The sequence below is a fragment of the Salvelinus namaycush genome, chromosome 2 (assembly GCF_016432855.1).
Source record: "Salvelinus namaycush isolate Seneca chromosome 2, SaNama_1.0, whole genome shotgun sequence".
In the NCBI taxonomy this organism is placed as follows: domain Eukaryota; kingdom Metazoa; phylum Chordata; class Actinopteri; order Salmoniformes; family Salmonidae; genus Salvelinus; species Salvelinus namaycush.
In genome coordinates this window covers 55,317,308-55,341,211 of record NC_052308.1, presented here as the reverse complement: position 1 = coordinate 55,341,211, position 23,904 = coordinate 55,317,308, and the positions used below count along the sequence as shown (strand labels likewise).

At 38.3% G+C, this 23,904-nt stretch overlaps 1 protein-coding gene across 1 annotated transcript; it reads left to right on the top strand.

The window, feature by feature from the left end:
- Window positions 1-11,878: 11,878 nt before the first annotated feature.
- On the top strand, window positions 11,879-23,111 carry LOC120064642 (bladder cancer associated protein). The gene is made up of 2 exons (XM_039015270.1): window positions 11,879-11,986; window positions 21,999-23,111. Exon 2 carries the CDS (start codon window positions 22,137-22,139, stop codon window positions 22,398-22,400), a length of 264 nt encoding a protein of 87 aa, XP_038871198.1. The 5' UTR covers window positions 11,879-11,986; window positions 21,999-22,136; the 3' UTR covers window positions 22,401-23,111.
- Window positions 23,112-23,904: the final 793 nt, after the last annotated feature.

Sequence of the window (23,904 nt, the reverse complement as noted above, 5' to 3'; positions counted from 1 at the left end):
TTGTACAAAAATAGAGCTTAACAGTTCGCTAGCTTGATGCTAACCAAATTGAGCTTGGCTAAGTATTAGTTAGCTCTAGGCTAGTTGGTTTCAGTGAATGTTAGCTTACATGTTAGTGGTTAATAATGTAATGGTTGTAGCATTGTTTTACATAGGCCTCCAATAATTTAGCGTTGGTTTTTGAAATTGACACTGATAGTACAATGAGTTATATATAATGTGTAGATGTATGGTGACTCCAGGTTTGGATGTACGGACCAATGGGACTGCCATGGGCAAGTCCCTTGACGGGTACCAGGAATGGTGGGAGGACAATCTGAAGGTAATTATCTTTGCACACAACGGTAGCGTCCAGGCCTCCAGAGTTCTCACCCTATCACCTGATGTACGGACAGGAGCCACAGCTGTGTACTGAGGTAGACAATGCAATTGTATATACAATTATTGTATATACTGTAGTATAAAAATTGTGTGATTGACTTAGCGTTTGTGTTTTTTCATTTGCTATTTTTGTATAACGTACTTTGAGGTCACTGAAACTCCACCTGATGTGGTGGAAGTTGTCAAACCAGATCAGAATGCCTTCGAGGACCACCTTCAGGCATGGGCTGAGAAGGATGTGGAGATTTTTGACCAGGTAAAAATGATTGTCCGCAGTTATTTATTTTCTGGCCTTCCAAGAGATATATAAGAGATGTATTTGTAATAATATGAAATATAATTGCATTTATTTCTATTATCAATCAAGGTGAGACTGTACATGGACAAGGTGCAGGAGAAACAGAAGGAAAGCCACCAGATGAGAATCAAGGGGACCAAGTGCTTCGACATCTGGGCGAATGACTTGGCTAGGAAGAAGGACAAAAGGAAGGCGAGACCTGGGAAACCTTGCTGCTCTTTCGCTTCTAGCTGGGGTCACCATCCGTTAAGGTAAATATAAAAATCTCAGATGATAACTATTTGCATTTGCCTTCTCGTATTGGGTGGCATCGCCATACTGTCAGACGAGATACCAGGGGTATCTCCAAATAGTCAATCTCAAGGCTAACCACTCGGTCACGTTAAGTAACTGCCGCTTCCAGGAAGGTACTGTTAAGGTGTATGACTCCAGTGGTCATGACACCACCCTGGAGTTTCTCTCACAACTCATCTCTCAATCTTTTCCAGGGACCATCCCTTACCTCCCACATCAAGCCCACTGACATAAAAAAATGACAGACAGGTATCCTTTCTTTTGTCTGCCTTTAACATTATTGCATATCTCATCAAACATTTAAATTAAATCATTCAATAGCTGTATTTTTACATACCTGATAAACCTGTAACCTGTGTGTTTGCTTGTTAACGTCTGTCTCCTACCCTGTTCCCTTCACTCTGCTCCTGTTGTCCAGGACCTAGGGGTTCTGCCTAAAACCCAGACATGGATCAACCTGACCCTCCATTACCAACCACCCTCCAACTTTTCATTACATCAGCTACTCTTATTGTCATGTTGTCATTATCTGCTAAGAAAGGGCAAGAAAACTATCATACTGGGCACATAATGTGAGATGCACAGATAAGCTAAAAACACTAGCACTGCAAACACTTAGAACAAAGAGAGCAGCAACGCCTGGACTTTGCAGTTTCCCTCTTCGAGTCCCCCTTCCGAGACTGACTGCCTGTTGAAAACAAGTGACAGGCTGAATCTCCCATCCACATAGCACCCACCTCCTCTCCATTCCACACACCAGAATTCAGTATTTCAGTCTGATTGCCATGTGAGTGTACACACGTACCAAAAAAATATAAATGTTTATATATTTAAATTTTAAATATTGCCAGATCGGTTTTCACAGTTGTTTCATAAGGTGTTTATTATTGTAAATTGTAATGTATCCTTTGGTATTTGTTAGTTCAATATTATTCATTGTTGTAGCTATGATTTGTAAAAAATCATAATATTATTTCTGTGTAGATAAGGGAAGGCCTGTTTAAAATGAAAACATGCCAGCCAGACAAGCCAGTATATGAATCGAATGTATTTGCATATGAATGGAGTTGAAATTAGACGACTTTGTGATCAGCAAGGTAAGTAACAATGTGTGGAGGGGGGGCATCAAAATATTAAAAAAATGGGGGGGGGGGGGGGGGGACGAGGTCAAATCATGATATCAGTGATTTTCAGGTCAGAGAAAGATGCCAGAGTTTCTGGATTGTAATTCCGAGTTGGATGACCGTTCCAAAAAATAAAATCCCAGTCTGAGCTCGTTTTTTTCAGAGTTCCCTGTTGTCTTGAACCACAGAAGTCGGAAGTCAGAGATTGACGATTTCCGAGTTGTTTTGAATGTGCAACTAGAGACCTTGGCTATCCCTTATTTCTGAATAGGGCTACCTCCAACAAAGAAGCCCTTGTGTCTGTATTGATGTGAGAAATAGGCATATCTACACAGTAATGGTGGCTGGCTGAAATATCAACTAGCCTAATAATTTTTGTATTTAGGTGATATGCCTATTTTAGCTAAATTGACAAATTAAATTGATTAGATTACTCTGGCAATGAAAAAAAAATCTACATGTAGACGTTTGTAAGGCGTTCATGGTGAGATCTTTAATAATAAACTAAACAGACACGTGACGTGTAAGACATGTAGACGTTTTTAAGGCGTTCATGGTAAGATCTTTCATAATAAACTTACAAGCAAACTGACACGTGATGTGTCAGTGCCACGTTACACGACGTGAACACTACGTCTACATGACGTGTACACTACGTCTACATGACGTGTACGTGTCACGTGACGTGGACGCATCGGCAGTTTGACGCCTTAGAAAAAAACGAGTCTCCATTGACAGTCCATGGTAATTCATAGCGGTATTTTATGGCGCTAGGAAGACATTAGGTGACTTGGTGAGAGGTATCAGTAGCTTCACAAGGCTTAATTCTGGCACTTAACACCCCCCATACCTCACGTTAGACTGTATCCCAACAGGCACAGGTCGGTTGTAAAGACATCAGATTTTGGTTGATTTTGAAATGTTTTTTAGACATGTTCTCAGATTCATATATACAGTGGTTCCTCAATTAAAAGTGCACTTTTAAAAAGGAGGAGCACATTTTCCTAGAAGAAATTACAAATATCTGGCCTACTAGTCATATATAAGTTATGTAAATGTGACCATTGTTTTAATTTTGAATCATTGAGATATTATTATATTTACAACAAATGTAGACAATATATGAGAGAATTACATTTACAGATAATAAACAGCTATTAATATACAGTATCTAACAAAAATCACAACAACCATTGTTGGATCAATAAAAATATTTGACCTCCACAATTGCTGCTGTTCACATCATAGGCCTACTTATAAGTATTGTACATTGATGAATTTTGCAGTGATCTGGCCTTAGATATCAGTTCAAGGTTCTGGGTGGGTGTTTCTCTGGTTTTTCTAATAATGGGATTTTCAACAATCAATAAGTTGTCTATAGGTTATGACCAAAAGTAATGTTGCATTGCTTGTTATTCAAACGGTTAAAACCTCTTTGGGCCTCTTTGGGCCCACCTCGACAACATCTGGTGAAATTGCAGAGTGCAAAATTCAAAGTACAAAAATCGTAATATTAAACATTCATGGAAATACAAGTGTCTTACATCGTTTAAAAGCTTAACTTTTTATTAATCCAACAGCTTTGTCAGATTTCAAAAATTCTTTACGGCGAAAGCATACCATGCGATTATCTGAGGACAGCGCCCCGCATGCAAAAGCATTAAAAACATTTTCCAAACCAGCAGAGGTGTAACAGTACTCTTCTTGCGTTGTGTACAATCAATCATCGACACGAACTCCAACTTGTATCACCAGTCATGGAGCTTTATTCTGATAGAAACAGCACAAAATTGCACGTCATGCAATGCACGGCTCACCATCCAACTCTGCACTCACGCACGCTGGTTTGGTGCTTGTTCACTGGGCAATGTAGTTAACAAAATAATACAACAATTACAATATAATATTTTGAACAATGTACCTGATAGAAACAGCACAAAATTGCACGTCATGCAATGCACGGCTCACCATCCAACTCTGCACTCACGCACTGTACAAAATATACGAACGCCCCCACCAGACACAGTATGTTGCTAGCTAGTATTTGCGGGAATTCTCTACAACAAAATGCACAACAAATATTCACCAAAAAATGCTGCATCTTATGTGTGATGTTCGAATAACATTTACAAACAAATTGATATAAATTGTACATTTAAATCATCACTTGGGATTATAAAAATCACTTTTGACGTACAGTGCTTTGCAACCAACAACTTACCGCTGGTTTGGTGCTTGTTCACTGGGATGATTCTAACTGAAACATCCTCCCTCGTAAGCAAGCTACGCAAACCAGCCAATAAGATGCAACGTTGAGTAGGTGAAGGCAAGACAAAACTAAAACCAAAAACCCATTGGCTTAACAATAAAGTGGCAAGGGGAATCACCAATATAACCCTGTTACAGAGGCATCACGACAGTCAGAAATAGCGATAAAATAAATCACTTACCTTTGAAGAACTTCCTCTTTTTGCAATCCCAAGGGTCCCAGCTACACAACAAATGGTCGTTTGTTGGATAAAGTCCATTTCTTTATATAGAAAAAAGTCAGTTTAGTTGACACGTTTGATTCAGTAATCCACCCTTTCCCCATGCATACAAAGGAATCCCAAAAGTTACCAATAAATTCGTCCAAACAAGTCAAAGGTACCCTAATATGTAAATAAATTATACAATTTAAGACGGAATGTAGTATGTTCAATACCGGAGATAAATAACGAAGTGCACGCCCTCATCCACGTGCGCCACAAGACTACAGTCCAAAATGAGAACCACCTTGAAAAACTACAATTACTAACACATTTTTCAAAAAACAAGCCTGAAACCCTTTCTAAAGACGGTTGACATCTAGTGTAAGCCATAGGAACTGCAATCTGAGAGGAATTCCTTTAAATATCCCATAGACAAGCAATTGAATGGGTGGTGACCTCAACAAAAAAACATCTGGATAGATTCTCCTCAGGTTTTCGCCTGCCATATCAGTTTTGTTATACTCACAGACATTATTTTAACAGTTGTAGAAACGTCAGAGTGTTTTCTACCCAATGCTACCAATTATATGCATATCCTAGCTTCTGAGCCTGAGTAACAGAAAGTTTACTTTGGACACGTCACTCATCCGAACTTCCGAATACTGCCCCCTAGCCTTAAGAAGTTTTAAAGAGAGACTCCATTGAATGTCCAGTTATTACACGCGAATACATACATTTCACATATGCACAACTGGAATACACTACAATACCTTTCCACTTAGCCTGGGTACCAGTCTGTTTTTGCCATCATGCCACTCCTTGCCACTTTTTGTCATGCCAAAGATGACAAGGAGTTGACATGATAGCACAAACAGATCTGGGACCAGGTTACTTCTCACTCAAGGTTCATGAATGAAAGTAAATCAAAAGGTGAATGTGGGTGGCATCACATTAATGCACACAGGATCATATTACGGTTAAAACCTGTCTAGGACATGCGGAAGCCCTCGACAACATTCCGCTGAAAAGGCAGCGCGGGAAATTCAAAAATATTTTTCCGAAACATGGAACTTTCACACATTAACAAGTCCAATACAGCAAATGAAAGATAAACATATTGTTAATCTACCCATCGTGTCCGATTTCAAAAATGCTTTACAGCGAAAGCACAACATATGATTTTGTTAGATCACCACCAAGTCAAAAAAAACACAGCCATTTCTCCAGGCAAAGATAGGAGTCACAAACAGCAGAAATATAGATAGAATTAATCACTAACCTTTGATGATCTTCCTCAGATGACACTCATAGGACATCATGTTACACAATACATGTATGTTTTGTTCGATAATGTGCATATTTATATCCAAAAATCTCAGTTTACATTGGCGCCATGTTCAGAAATGCCTTCAAAATATCCGGAGAAATTGCAGAGAGCCACATCAAATAACAGAAATACTCATCATAAACTTTGATGAAAGATACATGTTTTACATAGAATTAAAGATACACTTGTTCTTAAAAACTTCTTGTCAATAGGGGGGGCGCTATTTCCACTTTGGAAAAAATCGTGCCCAATTTAAACGGCCTCGTACTCTATTCTAGATCGTACAATATGCATATTATTATTACTATTGGATAGAAAACACTCTCAAGTTTCTAAAACTGTTTGAATTATATCTGTGAGTAAAACAGAACTAATTTGGCAGCAAACTTCCAGACAGGAAGTGAAAAATCTGAAAACGATGCTCTGTTCCAGGGCCTGCCTATTCAATTGCCTAATTTCTATGGATTTGCATGCACTGCATACGCCTTCCACTAGATGTCAACAGGCAGTGGAAGGTGGAATGGGGTGTCTAGCTTGATCTGAGGTCGAACAAGAGCTCTTGGAATGACGTGACCACAATTTCCTTTCTCTACTTAGGTGCGGGAAGGACATCAGCATTGGCTTCTGAAAAGCGTTCGGTATAGACGGTGGATGTCTCCGTCTCTGATTTTATTTGATAGATGTGATAAAAACATCATAAAGTAGTTTTTTTCAACCGAGTTGTATCAGTTTATTCAACGTTTATTGCGAGTCTTGAAATGTTCCTTTCTTTGCGTCAGGAGAATTTGGGCATGTTCGCGCCACATGGCTAGCTAATGTTGCTAATTCGACAGGAGAAGAGGACATTCTAAAACCAAACAACGATTTATTCTGGACAAAGGACTCCTTGTACAAGATTCTGATGGAAGCTCAGCAAAAGTAAGAACCATTTATGATGTTATTTCGTATTTCTGTGGAAAATGTTTAGTCCTATTTTCCTTCCTTTTTGCAGGCGCTGTCTCGCTATAACGTAAGCTGTTTGTTATGGTAAAGTTATTTTAAAAAATCTAACACGGCGATTGCATTAAGAACTAGTGTATCTTTCATTTGCTGTCCAACATGTATTTTTTAGTAAAGTTTATGATGAGTTCTTTGATTAGATTAGGTGACTGTCCAAAATATCTCCGGAGAATTTTGTGCATTTTGGCTACGTATTCACAATGTAAAACCAAGATTTGTACCTCTAAATATGCACATTTTCGAACAAAACATATATGTATTGTGTAACATGATGTTATAAGACTGTCATCTGATGAAGTTGGTCAAGGTTAGTGATTAATTTTATATCTTTTGCTGGTTTTTGCGAATGCTATCTTTGCGGTGAATGAATGCGGTTGTGTGTTTGGCTATTGTGGTAAGCTAATATAATGCTATATTGTGTTTTCGCTGTAAAACACTTAAAAAATCGGAAATATTGGCTGGATTCACAAGATGTTTATCTTTCATTTGCTGTACACCATGTATTTTTCATAAATGTTTTATGATGAGTATTTAGGTATTTCACGTTGCTCTCTGTAATTATTCTGGCTGCTTTGGTGATATTTTTGATGGTAGCTGCAATGTAAAACTATGATTTATACCTCAAATATGCACATTTTCGAACAAAACATAGATTTATTGTATAACATGTTATAAGACTGTCATCTGATGAAGTTGTTTCTTGGTTAGTGACTAATTATATCTCTATTTGGTCGGTTTTGTGATAGCTACCTATGCGGTAGAAAAATGGTGAAAATATGCGGTTGAGTCTTTTGCTATTGTGAATAGAAATACATATTGTGTTTTCGCTGTAAAACATTTTAAAAATCGGAAATGATGGCTGGATTCACAAGATGTTTATCTTTCATTTGCTGTATTGGACTTGTGATTTCATGAAAATTATGTTATATGATATCCCTGTGGCGTTAGGCTAGGCTATGCTAGTCAGCTTTTTTGATGGGGGGGATCCCGGATCCGGGTTTGTGACTCGTTAGAGGTTAATGCAACCGCTGTGTCAGATTTCAAAAAAACTTTACGGAAAAAGCAAACCATGCAATAATCTGAGACGGCACTCAGAAAGAAAATAAAATTCTCCGCCATGTTGGAGTCAACAGAAATCAGAAATTGTAATATAAATATTCCCTTACCTTTGATGATCTTCATTAGAATGCCCTCCCAGGAATCCTAGTTCCACAATAAATTGTTGTTTTGTTCGATAATGTCCATTATTTATGTCCAAGTAGCTACTTTTTTTAGCCCGTTTAGTACACATATCTAAACGCTCGTGCAGGTCCCGCATAACATCGGACAAAAACTTCAAAAAGTTATATTACAGGTCGAAGAAACATTTCAAACTAAGCATATAATCAATCTTTAGAATGTTGTTATCATAAATATTCAATAACGTTCCAACCGGAGAATTCCTTTGTGTCTAGAGAAGTAATGGAACGCAAGTCGCTATCATGTGAAATGCGCGTGACCAGGACCTGGCTCTCTGCCAGACCACTGACTCATTCCCCTCTTATTGAGCCACACAACACAGTAGAAGCCTCATTCAAGTTTCTAAAGACGGTTGACATCTAGTGGAAGCCGTAGGAAGTGCAAACAGATCCATATCCTACTGTGCATTCAATAGGGACTGAGTTGAAAAATCGACCAACCTCAGATATCCCACTTCCTGGTTGGATTTTTCTCAGGATTTCACCTGCCATATGAGTTCTGTTATACTCACAGACATCATTCAAACTGTTTTAGAAACTTCAGAGTGTTTTCTATCCAATAGTAATAATAATATGCATATATTACCATCTGGGACAGAGTAGGAAACAGTTCACTCTGGGCACGCTATTCATCCAAAAGTGAAAATGCTGCCCCCTATCCTAAAAAAGTTAATGCAATACTGATATTTTGATATTTGACAATTGAATGATCATTAACATGATGTCAGCTTCACATTTTACACACAAAGACCACAAAAGAAGTCATGTTATCACAATCGCATCATCTTCAAGGTAATCGCCACACTGTATATTCCAAACATTCCTGTTTGTTTTTACTTGAAAGTGTCTATATGCCCTCAATCGAGGACACAAAACATTTATGAAGTTGATTCATCTTGATACCTTTGAAAACCAACCTGTGATAACTCAATCGTTTGTAAACCCATGACAATGAAACAAATGATTAGCACAGCAAAATGAACTAGCGTGATTGAGGCTTCTATGTATACCATTGACTGTTAGCCATTGTGTGCCTTGTTCTTAAAGAGCACAGTCATACAGTTACTTAGTGACTGTGTAGCAGTGTAGCTATTCCCTCTGCAAGGCAATCAAACAAGCTAAGCGTCAGTATAGAGACAAAGTAGAGTCGCAATTCAACGGCTCAGACACAAGAGGTATGTGGCAGGGTCTACAGTCTATCACGGATTACAAAAAGAAAACCAGCCCCGTCGCGGACCAGGATGTCTTGCTCCCAGACAGACTAAACAACTTCTTTGCTCGCTTTGAGGACAATACAGTGCCACTGACACGGCCCGCTACCAAAACCTGTGGACTATCCTCCACTGCAGCCGACGTGAATAAAATATTTAAATGTGTTAACCCTCGCAAGGCTGCAGGCCCAGACAACATCCCCAGCCGTGTAGATCATGCGCAGACTAGCTGGCTGTTGTGTTTACGGACATATTCAGTCAATCCTTATTCCAGTCTACTGTTACCACATGCTTCAAGAGGGCCACCATTGTTCCTGTTCCCAAGAAAGCTAAGGTAACTGAGCTAAACGACTACCGCCCCGTAGCACTCACTTCCGTCATCATGAAGTGCTTTGAGAGACTAGTCAAGGACCATATCACCTCCACCCTACCTGACACCCTAGACCCACTCCAATTTGCTTACCGCCCCAATAGGTCCACAGACAATGCAATCGCAACCACACTGCACACTGCCCTAACCCATCTGGACAAGAGGAATACCTTTGTGAGAATGCTGTTCATCGACTACAGCTCAGCATTTAACACCATAGTACCCTCCAAACTCGTCATCAAGCTCGAGACCCTGGGTCTCGACCCCGCCCTGTGCAATTGGGTAATTGGACTTCCTGACGGGCCGCCCCCAGGTGGTGAGGGTAGGTAACAACATCTCCACCCCGCTGATCCTCAACACTGGGGCCCCACAATGGTGCGTTCTGAGCACTCTCCAGTACTCCCTGTTCACCCATGACTGCGTGGCCATGCACGCCTCCAACTTAATCATCAAGTTTGCAGACAACACTACAGTGGTAGGCTTGATTACCAACAACGATGAGACGGCCTACAGGGAGGAGGTGAGGGCCCTCGGAGTGTGGTGTCAGGAAAATAACCTCACACTCAACAAAACAAAGGAGATGATCGTGGACTTCAGGAAACAGCAGAGGGAGCACCACCCTATCCACATCGACGGGACAGTAGTGGAGAGGGTAGTAAGTTTTAAGTCCCTCGGCGTACACATCACGGACAAACTGAATTGGTCCACAACTGAATTTTGTGCACAACATTTGAGAGAAATAAGCTTTTTGTGCGTATGGAAAATTTCTGTGATCATTAATTTCAGCTCATGAAACATGGGATCGAATGCCCACTTTATATGTTGCATTTATGTTTGTTCCGTGCATATTTGTAAGTACGGTGTCTAGTAGAGGTCGGTGTTTGAAGGCAGCTTGGAATCGAAGAAAGCTTCGGAACTGCGGCGAAATCAGTGGGAGCTCGCATTTTGTAACATGGTTTGAAAAAGCACATGATCAAACTAAGCTTTGGATGTCATTGATGACGTACAATTGATATACCGATATAACCGATATAATCCATCCACCTGACAGGTGTGGCATATCAAGAAGCAGATTAAACAGCATGATCACTAAACAGGAGCACCTGGGGACAATAAAAGGCAACTTTAAAATGTGCAGTTTTGTCACACAACACAATGCCACAGTTGTCTCAAGGTTTGAGGGAGCGTGCAATTGGCATGCTGACTGCAGGAATGTCCACCAGAACTGTTTCCAGATAATCGAATGTTCATTTCTCTACCATAAGCCGCCTCCGTCATTTTAGAGAATTTGGCAGTATGTCCAACCGGCCCTGACAACCGCAGACCACGTGTAACCACACCAGCCCAGAACCTCCACACCAGGCTTCTTCAATTGCGGGATTGTCTGAGACCAGCCACCTGGACAGCTGATGAAACTGAGGAGTATTTCTGTCTGTAATAAAGCCCTTTTTTTGTGGAGGAAAAACTCAGTCTGATTGGCTGGGCCTGGCTCCCCCGTGAGTGGGCCTATCCCTCCCAGCCCAGGCTGCGCCCCTGCCCACTCATGTGAAATCCATAGATTAGGGCCTAATGGATTCATTTCAATTGACTGTTTTCTTTATATGAACTGTAACTCAGTAAAATCGTTTAAATTGTTGCATTTATATTTTTGTTCAGTATATTTCTTAGGGTCCTGCAATAGAAATGCTAAAACTACGCCAGACTGGGTCATCACTAGTCAACACAGCCACAAAGTCAGATTCCACAAGTACAAAATCGGCTTTAAAAAAAAAGGATTTTCGGTCTTAATTTAAGGTTAGGTTTAAAATCAAAATGTAAGAAGATAAATTGCTGAAATGTGCGGTGTTTCGCCATAATTATGAATTTGTGGCTGTGTTATCTAGTGACAACCGCTGGTGGCTACGCAGTCGTCTAGGGGTCAGTGCTATCTGGGATCCTTGAGACGTCCCTAAATCCTAATGCTTCGAAAACACAGACAGTGTTTGGCATTTTGGAACACCAGAATTACATTAATTTCCACTGAAACGTTGCGTTGCAGATGCATTGTGTTCGGTGTGAATGTTGAACTTGTGTTGCATACATATCCAGATGATGCCGCTTACTATTTGCGTAAACACTGTCGGTGTGTTCGAAGCGTAACCATTTTAAACTGCAATGGGGGGTGTATGGAAGTCCCAAGTATCCATCATAGTACAGACCGTCGTCTACTCTTAAGGCAGCAGCAATGGAGTCGAGTAGTGTGCTCGAGCAAGAATGAACCTGGAAATTGGCAGGTCTAGTTTTATTCTTTAAAGCGTTTATGCAAATAGTTAGCTAGCTATTAACACTAACTTGTATGTATGATTCAATGTGAAATATTATTTTAACTTGGTATGCAAGCAAGTAGCTAGTATCTCACTAGCCAGCCAGCTAATTATTAACAAGCAAACGTAACGTTGACTACTTGTTTTATTGTTGAAGCCAACGTTAGCTAGCTATCACGTAAACGTTACTGACTGTAGCTAACTAGTTAGTCAACCAAATCAATCCCACCATAGTTAACCGGCCTTGAATGCGAAAAATACAATTTGTTGTCCTGGATCTTAGCTAACCAACATATCTGCTTTAGCTAACTGCTAGTAGTAGCTATGTTAGCCACTTCAGCCCTACGTATTAGCAGACTAGCGTAGCTATTTTTGCATTTGCAGAGACATTTTACTAGCTAGCTATTTAATAAGATAATTGTGTGCATGTGATCCTTTGTTTCTATTAACTAACAAGCAAATACACTGATTCAGAGCTTGATTAGCCATGTTGCAACAAACTTGCTAAAGCAGCTGGGTTAAGGGGACCAAGTGACTCTATGGTTCTGGTAGGCTGGACATTTAAATTAACGCATTTTTTTAGATTTAAAAACTCGTTAATTGCATCCGCCGTGGAGTCCAGTTAAATAATATTACCATATGTCCCAGCTGCCTTATTTTAGGGCATGTTTCACCCTGCCAGCTCCTATTAGTTATATAGCACCGTGGCACCAACGTCCCGAGTGTTCTATTCCTAGCCTATTGTTCTGCGTCATAAAGCCTGTTTTGCTATTGCTGGCAATGAGCCCACGTTAACTTCGTAGATTTACCTCAAGTAATATCTTACTGCTACTTGGTGTGGTAACGTTAGCTCACTTTTCGCCTGGGTACACTTTGTGGTGTAATGTATGATAACGTTTGGCTGGCGCATAGCTTTCTGGTCATGGTTAACCATTTATTTTCTTCAGAAAAGGGTGGGAACCTAAACAAAACACGTCGTGTCGTCTTTTTCAAGATGTGTCCGATTATAAAACAGCTAGAAGACATTTTTAAATTAAGTATTTTTTATTTTCGATTTAATGTAGCCTAGTGGTTAAAGCATTGGACTTGTAACCATTCGATCATCGAATCCCCGAGCTGATAAGGTAAAAATCTGTCGTTCTGCCCCTGAACAAGGCAGTTAACCCACTGTTCCTAGGCCGTCATTGAAAATAAGAATTTGTTCTTAACTGACTTGCCTAGTTAAAGGTAAAATTTAAAAAATGGCTGCTGGGTAATTTGATATGTCAATCTGTTCCTTCTAATTGAGCGAATGCTGCACAGCTTCAATGAGTTGCAAACCAAATGGATAGGTTTATTTTATTAACAAATATCAACAAACAAGCGGAATAGTCACATGCAAACAAGCATACATACAAACTATTTACATTGCCATTAATCCTAAACAAACAAATCATATTTAATAATACAAGTTTTAATTGTTTGTTTTTCATTTTAGTTAAAGTAGTGCCATATTGTTTTGAACTCATTTATAAAGTGAAAAAGTTAGGTTTGGAATTAGACCATTTGTGAATATGAAATTTACCTAGTATTATTAGCAGTTGAATTAAATATACTACATCTTTATCTGTCAGAATTTTTGAAATAAATCATATCAAAACCATTAAATAGTACAGTGGGCCCTATTTTTTTTGTAACAAAATTTTGTATGTCAATCCCAAAAATTCTACTATGAACACAGGCAAAAAACAAATGCGAAATGGTCTCCTCCATTCCACAGAAATCACATTTATAGTCCATATTCAGCTTGAATCTTTCCAAAACATGTTTCACAGGATAAATTCTATGTAACATTTTAGTGAAACTTCCTTTACCCTGTTACTGATACAATATTTGTTTATTTTCCATGCTTTCCCCTATTGTATATCACCATAGATATTTGACCAAAATAATCTTGCTGAGGGAATTGTAGTATCACAAACAATATTCCTAATCTGTTTATTACTACATTTATCTTTGATGTTAATATTACCAATGAATATATTTTCATGTAAGTCTATGTTACTTACATCAACCACAGAGGAATTTAAAAGAGATACAACCTCCTTGTAATTGCATCAAAAACAATTGGATATTCTTTCGGGGTTATTGGAATTTTAAACTTATCAAGAAATTCCCCATATGAGAGTAGATATCCATCCTCATTCAGTAACTGACCAACCAAAATAATTTTATTCTCAAACCAATTACGGAAAAAAAGAGACTTATTTTTAAATTGTTTGTCTTTGTTGTTCCATATAAAGTATCTGTGAGGGGAAAAATTGTTTATACGCTAACATCCAAGCTAAAATTGCCTGCTTATGGAATTTGGCCAACTTTACTGGGATTTTATCAACATCAAAATTACATCGAAGCAAAAATTCTAAACCAACAACAAGAGTCAAATAAATACTTAGGGAATGCATTCCAAATACTGTTCTGGTTCTTAACATACTTTAGAATCCAATTTATTTTTTAAGTATTATTTAGAGTATTTAAATCTAAAACCTCCTTGTTCTTGGCTATTAGTGAGAATATATTTTCGTAGATAGTGAGGCTTGTTCCTCCAAATAAAATTATAAAGAATCTGATCTAAGTCCTTTACAATTTTAGGGGATAATTCAAGTGATAACGAGACATAAACTGATCTGGATAACCCTTCAGCTTTGGACAATAAAACCTGATCGTATAACAAAATATCTCAACAACCAGAGGTTCAATTTGTTCTTTGTTTTCTCAATAATGGGGTTAAAGTTTAATTCACTCCTTTGTTTTTCATCCTTGCATATAACAATTCCAAGATAAGTAACCTTATCTTTAATTGGGATACCATATACTTCCTGTAAAACACCATCCTTGAGTGGAAATAAGACTGACTTATTGATATTAATTTTCAAACCCGAAACTAAGGAAAAGTCTTCAATACAGGAAACTGCTTTAGAAACCTCATTCCTGTCTCTTAAAAATATGGTGGTATCATCAGCCAGTTGACATAGTTTAAATTCATTGCCAAGTGCTGAAACACCTTAAATTCCCTTTCTTGATATGAAGAGCCATAATTTGAGTAACCAATAAAAATGGACTAATTGGGCAGCCCTGCCTAATGCCACAGCCAATATCAAATCTTCAGGATGTCCCCTGAGCAAAGAGCTAGTACAACCACTATATAAAGTTTGGACTGCTTTTTAAAAAATCACCAAACCCCCAAAAATGTATTGCTTTGAACATAAACTCATGTTCTACAGTGTCAAAAGCTTTATAAAAATCAACAAACATAAAAAAAAAACTATCATCAAGGATGAGGTCATTATAGTCAATCATATTTAAGATCAACCTGATGTTATTACTAATGTGTCGACCATAAATAAAACCAGATTGTTCTTCATCAATTATATGATGCAAGCCTTGTTTCAACTTCTTAGCAAATACAAGGGCAAATAATTTCCCATCATTATTAAACAGGCTAATGGGTCTCCAGTTGTCTATATAAAGAGTATCCTTATTAGGTTTGGGAATCAAAGTAATTACACCTTGCTTTAAGGAAGCCGGTAACTCCCCTTTTTCTATTGATTCTTGAAACATAGCAAGAATGAAAGGAATCAATTGATCATTGAATGCTTTATAAAACTCTTATTAAACCATCATTTCCAGGGGACCTATTGTCCTTAAGGCTTTTAATACAGTCATTTATCTCAATTTCAGATAACTCATCACAAAAATCCCTGAAATGATTATCTATCTTAGCAATGTTTGCTACATTGTCTAAATAAAGATCCATTGGAAGTTGACTGGGCTGATGTATACATATTCTGATAAAACTGGGCAACATGCTGAGAGATTTCTTTTGGATTTTCATTGGGAATATTATTAATCATTAATTTACATATGGAAGTCTTTTCACCTGCCCTTTTTTCTAAATTAAATAAATATTTAGTATTTTTCTCTCCCTCTTCCTTCCATCTTCGTCTTGATCTTACAAACGCTCAGGGGCCTTTCCCTCGTTGATACAGTCTAACTGCATTTGCAATGATGATAGCTCCAGTAATTCCTTATTAGTTAGTTCAGTTTTTTTTTAGTACAATCCATTATTCCCTTTATTATGTCATATTCTTTCTCTCTCTTGGCATGAGACATTTCTTTCCCCATTGAAATAGCCAAAAGCCTTATATCAAATTTCATTAGCTCCCAGTAACTTCCAAACGTATTCATAACACAGGCACAATTCCAGTATTTATCAACAAATCCTGCTACTTCATTCTTAAATACTTCATTCTCTAGTAAAGTCTTGTTCATTTTCCAGTAACCTTTACTAACTTTTTTTTTAAGACAAACCATGCATATTTAACTTTATTGAGATCCCTTTGTGGTCTGTTAAAATTGATGGTTCAATAGAGACTGTATCAACCTTGTCAGCCATATCTTCAGATATCAGCCAGAAATAAATACGGGATTGTATAGATACATCTTTGGTACTCCGTGTAAACATAATCTTATCTGGGTTCTTATGTCTCCAAATATCTACAACACCTAACCGTAGACATATATTCCTTATCTCACAAACAGAATTGCTATCATTAGGAGGCCATCTAGATTATCATGTAATACTGTATTACTCTCCACCCCATATTACTTTGGCCAATGGAAATGTAGACGTAATTTCACTTATTTTCCTCTCAGTGTCTCTAAATAAAATAGTTACTTGACTTTTTATTGGAAGCATAAGTATTTACAACAATGAATTGAATGTGGTTGACATCTATACCAATAGTATAATCCATCTCCCTGTATTACCTGCTTCATGACTCAATATATGACCCTTAAAGTTGCCTTTTAAAATAGCGACACCTGCTGACCGATTAGTACCAAATATCATTCCTGCATTGACACTTCCAAAACGTATTATCTGTGGAACAGACATGAGTTTCTTGAATTAAATTAAAGTCGGTACTCCTACCCTTACAATACAAAAATAAAGATTTCCTTTTCAAAATATTACGGATTCCCCTGGCATTAATAGAAAAAACAGAAATGGACATTTACTATCACAGTGACTATATGAAGGATATTATAAAACTTGTATACGTTCACATGAATCGGGTTCTCACAAAAAGATAAGTTCTTAATAGTTGCAAATAAAAACAGTCCTTTGCACCACGCAAGTGGTTGACCTAAATTATATATATATTTTTATACGATTGCAAATAATATTGTACAATAGCTTGATGGCTATTTGTTTTACCAATCTAACATTAAGTGTCAGTGCGAATTTCCCTGCCATAAAAAAAAAATATATATATATATAAAAAAAGGTTTGGCTCACACAAACAATGCTCTTTCCTCAATAAATATGAAGTTTTATCAGATGCAAATAAAACTCAGTCCGGCACAACTCACTTGATAAATCCAGCAGTCAACAAGCTAGGCGTCAGTGTGAATTTCCCTTTCATTAACCAAAGCCTTGGCTCCCGCAAAGTATGCACTTTTCCCTTCCTTCCTTGCTCTCTCAATCATCGGACACAGACGATTCCGAGCTTCTTTGTCAAATGCTGTCAGATCCTCCTTGAACCTCAGGTTGTTCTTCTTTAAATAGTCATTTTTCTTTGCACTTTTCCATGTCATATCCCTCGCTGTCCTGACGATGAATCTCATGATCACTGGTCGTGGTGGCTGGTTGTTTTCCCCATCTCTCAGCTTACTCAGACGGTGCACTACATCCAGAGACCCTGCAACAACATTTTGCTCCTCCTCCAGGACTATTGCCCTGCAAATGTCCTTCACTCTTGCTTTGATGTTCTCGTCAGATTTTTCTGCTATTCCATAAATTCAAAGATTCCATCTCCGACCATACCGGTCATTCTCGTTTACCTTTGACTCCATTTCAGTGAGTTTCTTCTCCTGCTTTGCAACCTGAATGTTGCTTTCTGCTGCTTCAGTTTTTACTTACTCAGCATTGAAATCAATAAATTTCTTCAGGTTAACGATACTGATAGTGTTCTTTTTCACCAAATCCATGATGTCATCTGCGCTCTCTTTGATTTTAGCCGTGAGGATGCGGACGATGTTGTCCTGTAGCTGGCTCATTGATGGTTCACTTCTCAGCTTCTTTGGAAGTTGCTCCTTGGTTGGTGTATTCGGATATGAATCGCATTCCCCCCCTTTTTTTATACTGAAAGTATATGAGTGAGTTTCAACAATGCCTCTTTTCTCCTTGGAAGTTTCAACATCCATTATCTCAGCAACAGTTTGGTCATGTCCTGTTTCGATGCTACTAGCTATGAAGACGTTAGCAGGCTAACTTAACTACACTCTGAAACTTTTCGATAGCTAGCTTGTTCGTTGGAAATTGTCAAATGTTTCAATGGTTTGATTAATTACAAAATTATTCAGAATAGCTACATTGTATTGTTATACATTTTTTGGGTGAAAAAACAAATTGCAACTGCAGTCTAAAACTTTGTGAGAAAACCCTAAAATTGTTCCTCAGTTAGAAATGTTACACCCTCTCATGCCGCCATCTTGAGCACCCCCACCAAATGGATAGGTCTAGCTCATTGATTTGTAGCTCTGACGCAGTTGATTATGGCCCAGCAAGTGTCGCGAATGAGTTATATAGAACCCACAGAAGGCCACAGGGAGGAGCAAGAGAGCTATAAACCCAAAGGTTTTTTTTGCCTTAACTCTAAACCTACATATAACCTATTTTAGCCTTAACCCCAGGTATAACCTACTTTAGCCCAAACCCTTAACAATAGGTATAACCTATTTTAGCCCTAACCCCTAACAATAGGTGTAACCCATTTTAGCCTTAACCCTAATTCTTTGGTAGGGTAGCCTAGAACACCTTTGAAACTATTTTAGTAATACAATGTTAGTAAATACCATTATAGTACTAAATAGCATTTTATCTTTTTTTAATGAAAACCTATAAGCGTTTAGCTGTTTCTTTGTTATTAGTTATTTTATGATATGTATTATTGCAAAGCAGAACACTTGATAGTTAAGCCACATTTATTTTTATTTTTCAAATGTGATTTGAACTGGGTGTGACCTAGTAACCTCCATGTGAAAGTCCAGCAATTGGCTGGGATAGGTGGGGCAGGTTTGAGACTGATCTCAGGAATTCATAAGACCTCTTAAGGATTGGACCCTTTTTTCAATTTTTGCCTAAAATTACGTAACCGAATCTAACTGTCTGTAGCTCAGGACCTGAAGCAAGGATATGCATATTCTTGATACCATTTGAAAGGAAACTCTGAAGTTGAAGTTTTTGGAAATGTGAAATTACTCTAGGAGAATATAACACATTAGATCTGGTAAAATATAATACAAAGAAAAAAAAATGAGAATTTTTTTTCTTTACCATCTTTGAAATGCAAGAGAAAGGCATTAATTTATTATTCCAGCCCAGGTGAAATGTAGATTTTGGCCACTAGATGGCAGCAGTGTATGTGCAAAGTTTTCGGCTGATCCAAGGAACCATCTGTTCTTAATGTTGTATCAGGACTGCCCAAATGTACCTAATTGGTTTATTAATACATTTTCAAGTTCATAATTGTGCGCACTCAAACAATAACATGGTATTCTTTCACTGTAATAGCTATTGTAAATTGGACAGTGCCATTAGACTATCAAGAATTTAAGCTTTCTGCCCATATCAGACATGTCTGTCCTGGGATTTTTTTGTTGTGCTAATCACATTAGCCTATGTTCGCTCAACCGTCCCATGGGGGGGACACCGATCCCGTAGAGATTTTAAGAGCCTTTGCTTTGCTGAGCCATTTGTTTTCAGAAGTGTGCTGCCAGCCATGCCATGCTATCAAAGAATTAGACCAGTGAATAATGAGAAGTGAATTTATTGCTAGTTCAAACAAAAAAATGTAGAACACAAAGGCAAATGGTAGCAGATAAATAGTAAGCTGGTTAAATAAAAGACAGCGCTTTTTAGACATCCCTATTTCCCCAACATAATGGCAATGTCTGTATTTCGCCAAATAACTCAATTGATGTGTTTTGAAGTTCTACACCGTTTAATTCAAGATAATCTATTCTTTCTAATGATGTAAATGTAGGTAGCCTAGTATGCTGCGATCCATTTCTGGTAGTTAAAAATTATATTTTTTTCTCATGGAATCCCGATGTCGTCCCATTGTTTCCTATAGAGCAAATAGGGGTATGACTGTCTATTTCGCCAAATATCTCACAATGTGTATATTTAGAGTATAAGTCAGACACCATTTTAGTCAGGACAATCTCCTCTTTGTAATAAAGTAAGTCTGCGCAGCGAGCTCGGTAGTCGTTGATCACTAGGCCAGAAATAGTCAGTTTATTCTTTCCCTACTTCCTCATTACACAGACATAAGCTCAGTTGACACCATCGAGGTGTGGTTGTTTACTTTCTACACAAATTATTGTTTTTCCAGTTTCGTCCTAAGAACAGATTGTAGTGGTAAAATGGAAAGGAATAAAAAATAAAAAAAAGTGCCATTTAGGGGAAATGGAATTCTAAGCATCACTTCAGTCAGAAGGGGCTCTGCGGAGGTTTGTTTCAATTCGTTTTTTATGGCCTTGTGCTAGTGTTCCAAGTTCAGCCAATGTTCTTTGGCCATTTTTCCAGCCTTTAGTGAGTTTTGACTCGTTCTATTGTCCAGCCTAGTTCTGGTGTTGTAACGTTACTTCGTTGTAGAAAATCTTCTCAGGAACACTTCATTTCATGAGGGTAGTACTTTGTTTAGATCTTATTTTCAAGTTATCGGAAAAGGTCAAAAAGGTCGCAGACAGATCAATGTTAATCATGAGTCAATAATGGCACCAAACACCTGTCTGGTTTCTTAAATTAAACACGTTTTGACCAAGGCAAAGGGTGGCTACTTTGAAGCATCTCAAATATAAAATATATTTTGATTTGTTGAATAAAAAGATAAATAAATGTACTACATGATTGCATAAGTGTTATTTCATAGTTTTGATGTCCAAACTTTTCACTGGTACTGTATATATCTAGCTACGGCTCTACAAAAAAATCCCAGTCTACCAGCAGCCTATCGACTGACTAATTGGGGTCAGCCCTACTTCAAAGGTATGCCTACACATTAGCAGGGTTACATTGTAATGTTATTTTTGGCGTTGATGAGTTTGAAGGAAGGATAAACTGCAATGTTTACAGCAAATAATTAGCATAGGCTCAGAAGAAACAGTGGGGTACCTGCTAGCCAGCTGCACAGAGAGAGAGATTTGACCCATTTTCAATTCACTGGTATTTAGCCACTGAATTCTGGTAGTTTTTACTTGAAAGAATAAAACCATCAATCCAAAAATGTACAGCTGGCACAAAACAGTCAATGCTGTGCAGCACGAACGGCATGGACCAATCCCTGACAACCATACATCAAAAAGTAGCTACGAAGTTCTACTTTGTTACCTGCTATTTTTTTGTATCTGAAAACTTCTGAAACGAAGGAAAAAACATTTCACCTTATATTTCAGTCAAAAGACGTCCTAAGACCATGCAACACCCTGAGGACTTTCCCATACTTCAAATGTCACATCGATCTTACTTTGATAAGTTGAGGAATACCAATCACAAATAGCAAATATGAACACACCGGTTTTGCAAAAAGGGCTGTCCCACAGATTTGAACGTTAGCACAGCACATGCTTTACATTTGGACTCATATCGCGTAAATATCGTAATGTACAATATTGGGATTTTTAGACATGGGTGACAACTGCCACATTGTTTTCAAATGATTTATGTATTTTGACAACCACATTATTGGCAATATGTGAAAACCAGATTTTCCTGCATTTTCTTTGTAGAATTCTGTGTCCATTTTTTGTAGCGTCACCTAAGACCCTACCAATAGCTACAATATGCTGAACTTTCTTCATTGTCATGTCAAAGAGAAACTGATGGCTTGTGTTGTGTTTCTGCACCTTTTTTATTTATTGTATGCTCTCCTTTTAGGCCTGACCTGAAGGTAACAGATTACAACCTACTCCGAAGTCACAACTGCGATGGTTAGGAAACCCCACTGTGTCATTCCACCCAGCCTTGTGGCCACCTGATTGAGCTTGGTGTGTATTTGCCTTCCCCTCAAAGACAATGTACTGCCTTCAGTGGTTGCTCCCGGTTCTCCTCATCCCGAAACCTCTGAACCCGGCTTTATGGTTCAACCACTCAATGTTCATGGGCTTCTACCTGCTCAGCTTCCTGCTGGAGAGGAAGCCATGTACCATTTGTGCCTTAGTGTTCCTGGCAGCTCTGTTTTTCATCTGCTACAGCTGCTGGGGGAACTGTTTTCTGTACCACTGCCATGACTCCGCACTACCAGATTATGCACACGACCCCAGCATTGTGGGCACCTAAGAGGATTCCCCCTGACATGATGCGCAGATGGATCCTGGACAATCTGTATCTAGGCTGTGAATAAAATCTCCCACCCGACACTGTCGATGTGGAGAAACATAGACTTCATCCCGATTCTCAACCCCTCTGCCCTTAGTGTGCACTTGTTCACTTCTCTTAATGGATTTAAAAGGAATTGACTGGTGTATGAAATATGGTTACTCCCCCATGCATACACCAATCCAATGCTTTTAAATGTGTGGGCATGTGTACACTTCCCAGAGAATAGCCTACCCTAACCTCCTCACTACTGCCCTCCACCCCTGCCTTTTCCCCCTGGTTTTCAGTGAACGTCGCCTACCCTGGCCTCATTGGATCTAAATGTTTGCATGGGTTGCCTTTTAGAGTTTTCAAAAGTCGTGTTAATACATATGTTTTAATTACAGAAATCTGAAAGTTTCCAAAGGTTAGAAATCAAATGTGTTGGTGTGAAAATGCTGACTATCAGTATAGTAGTAGGAAGGTGAACATGAAAATCCTGCCTCCCTGTTGAGCTTTGGACGTCAAGAGAAGGCGAGTGATGTGAACCTGTTATCTAGAGTGCCTTTAGAAAATATTCATACAGCTTCACTTACTCCACATTTTGTTGTATTACAGCCTGAATTCAAAATTTATTAAATAAATAAAATCTCACCCATCTACACACAATACCCCATAATGACAGTTAGAACATGTTTTTAGAAATTTTTGCTAATTAAATACAGAAATATCTCATTTACATAAGTATTCACAGCCCTGAGTCAATACTTTGTAGAAGCACGGTTGGCAGCGATTACAGCTGTTAGTCTTTCTGTGTCAGTCTCTAAGATCTTTCCACACCTGGATTGTGCAATATTTGCCCATAATTATTTTCAAAATTCTTCAAGCGATTTCATGTTAGTTGTTGATCATTGCTAGACAACCATTTACAGGTCTTGTCATAGATTTTCAAGTAGATTTAAGTCCGAACTGTAACTCTGCCACTCGGAAACATTCACTGTCTTCTTGGTAGGCTATTCCAGTGTAGATTTGGCCTTGTGTTTTAGGTTATTGTCCTGCTGAAAGTTGAATTAATCTCCCAGTATCTGGTGGAAAGCAGACTGAACCAGGTCTTCCTCTAGAATTTTGCCTGTGCTTAGCTCCATTCCATTTCTTTTTTATCGGGGAAAACTCTCCAGTCCTTAACGATTAGAAGCATACCCATAACATGATGCAGCCACTATGCTTGAAAATATGGAGAGTGGTAATCAGTAATGTTTTATATTGGATTTGCCCCAAACATTACACTTTGTATTCAGGACAAACAGTTAATTGCTTCGCCACATTTTTTGCAGATTAACTTTTAGTGCCTTGTTGCAAACATGACAGATGTTTTGGAATATTTGTATTCTGTACAGGCTTCCTTCCCTCAATTAGGTTAGTATTGTGGCATAACTACAATGTTTTCTCTTATCACAGCCATTAAACTCTTAACTTTTAAAGTCAA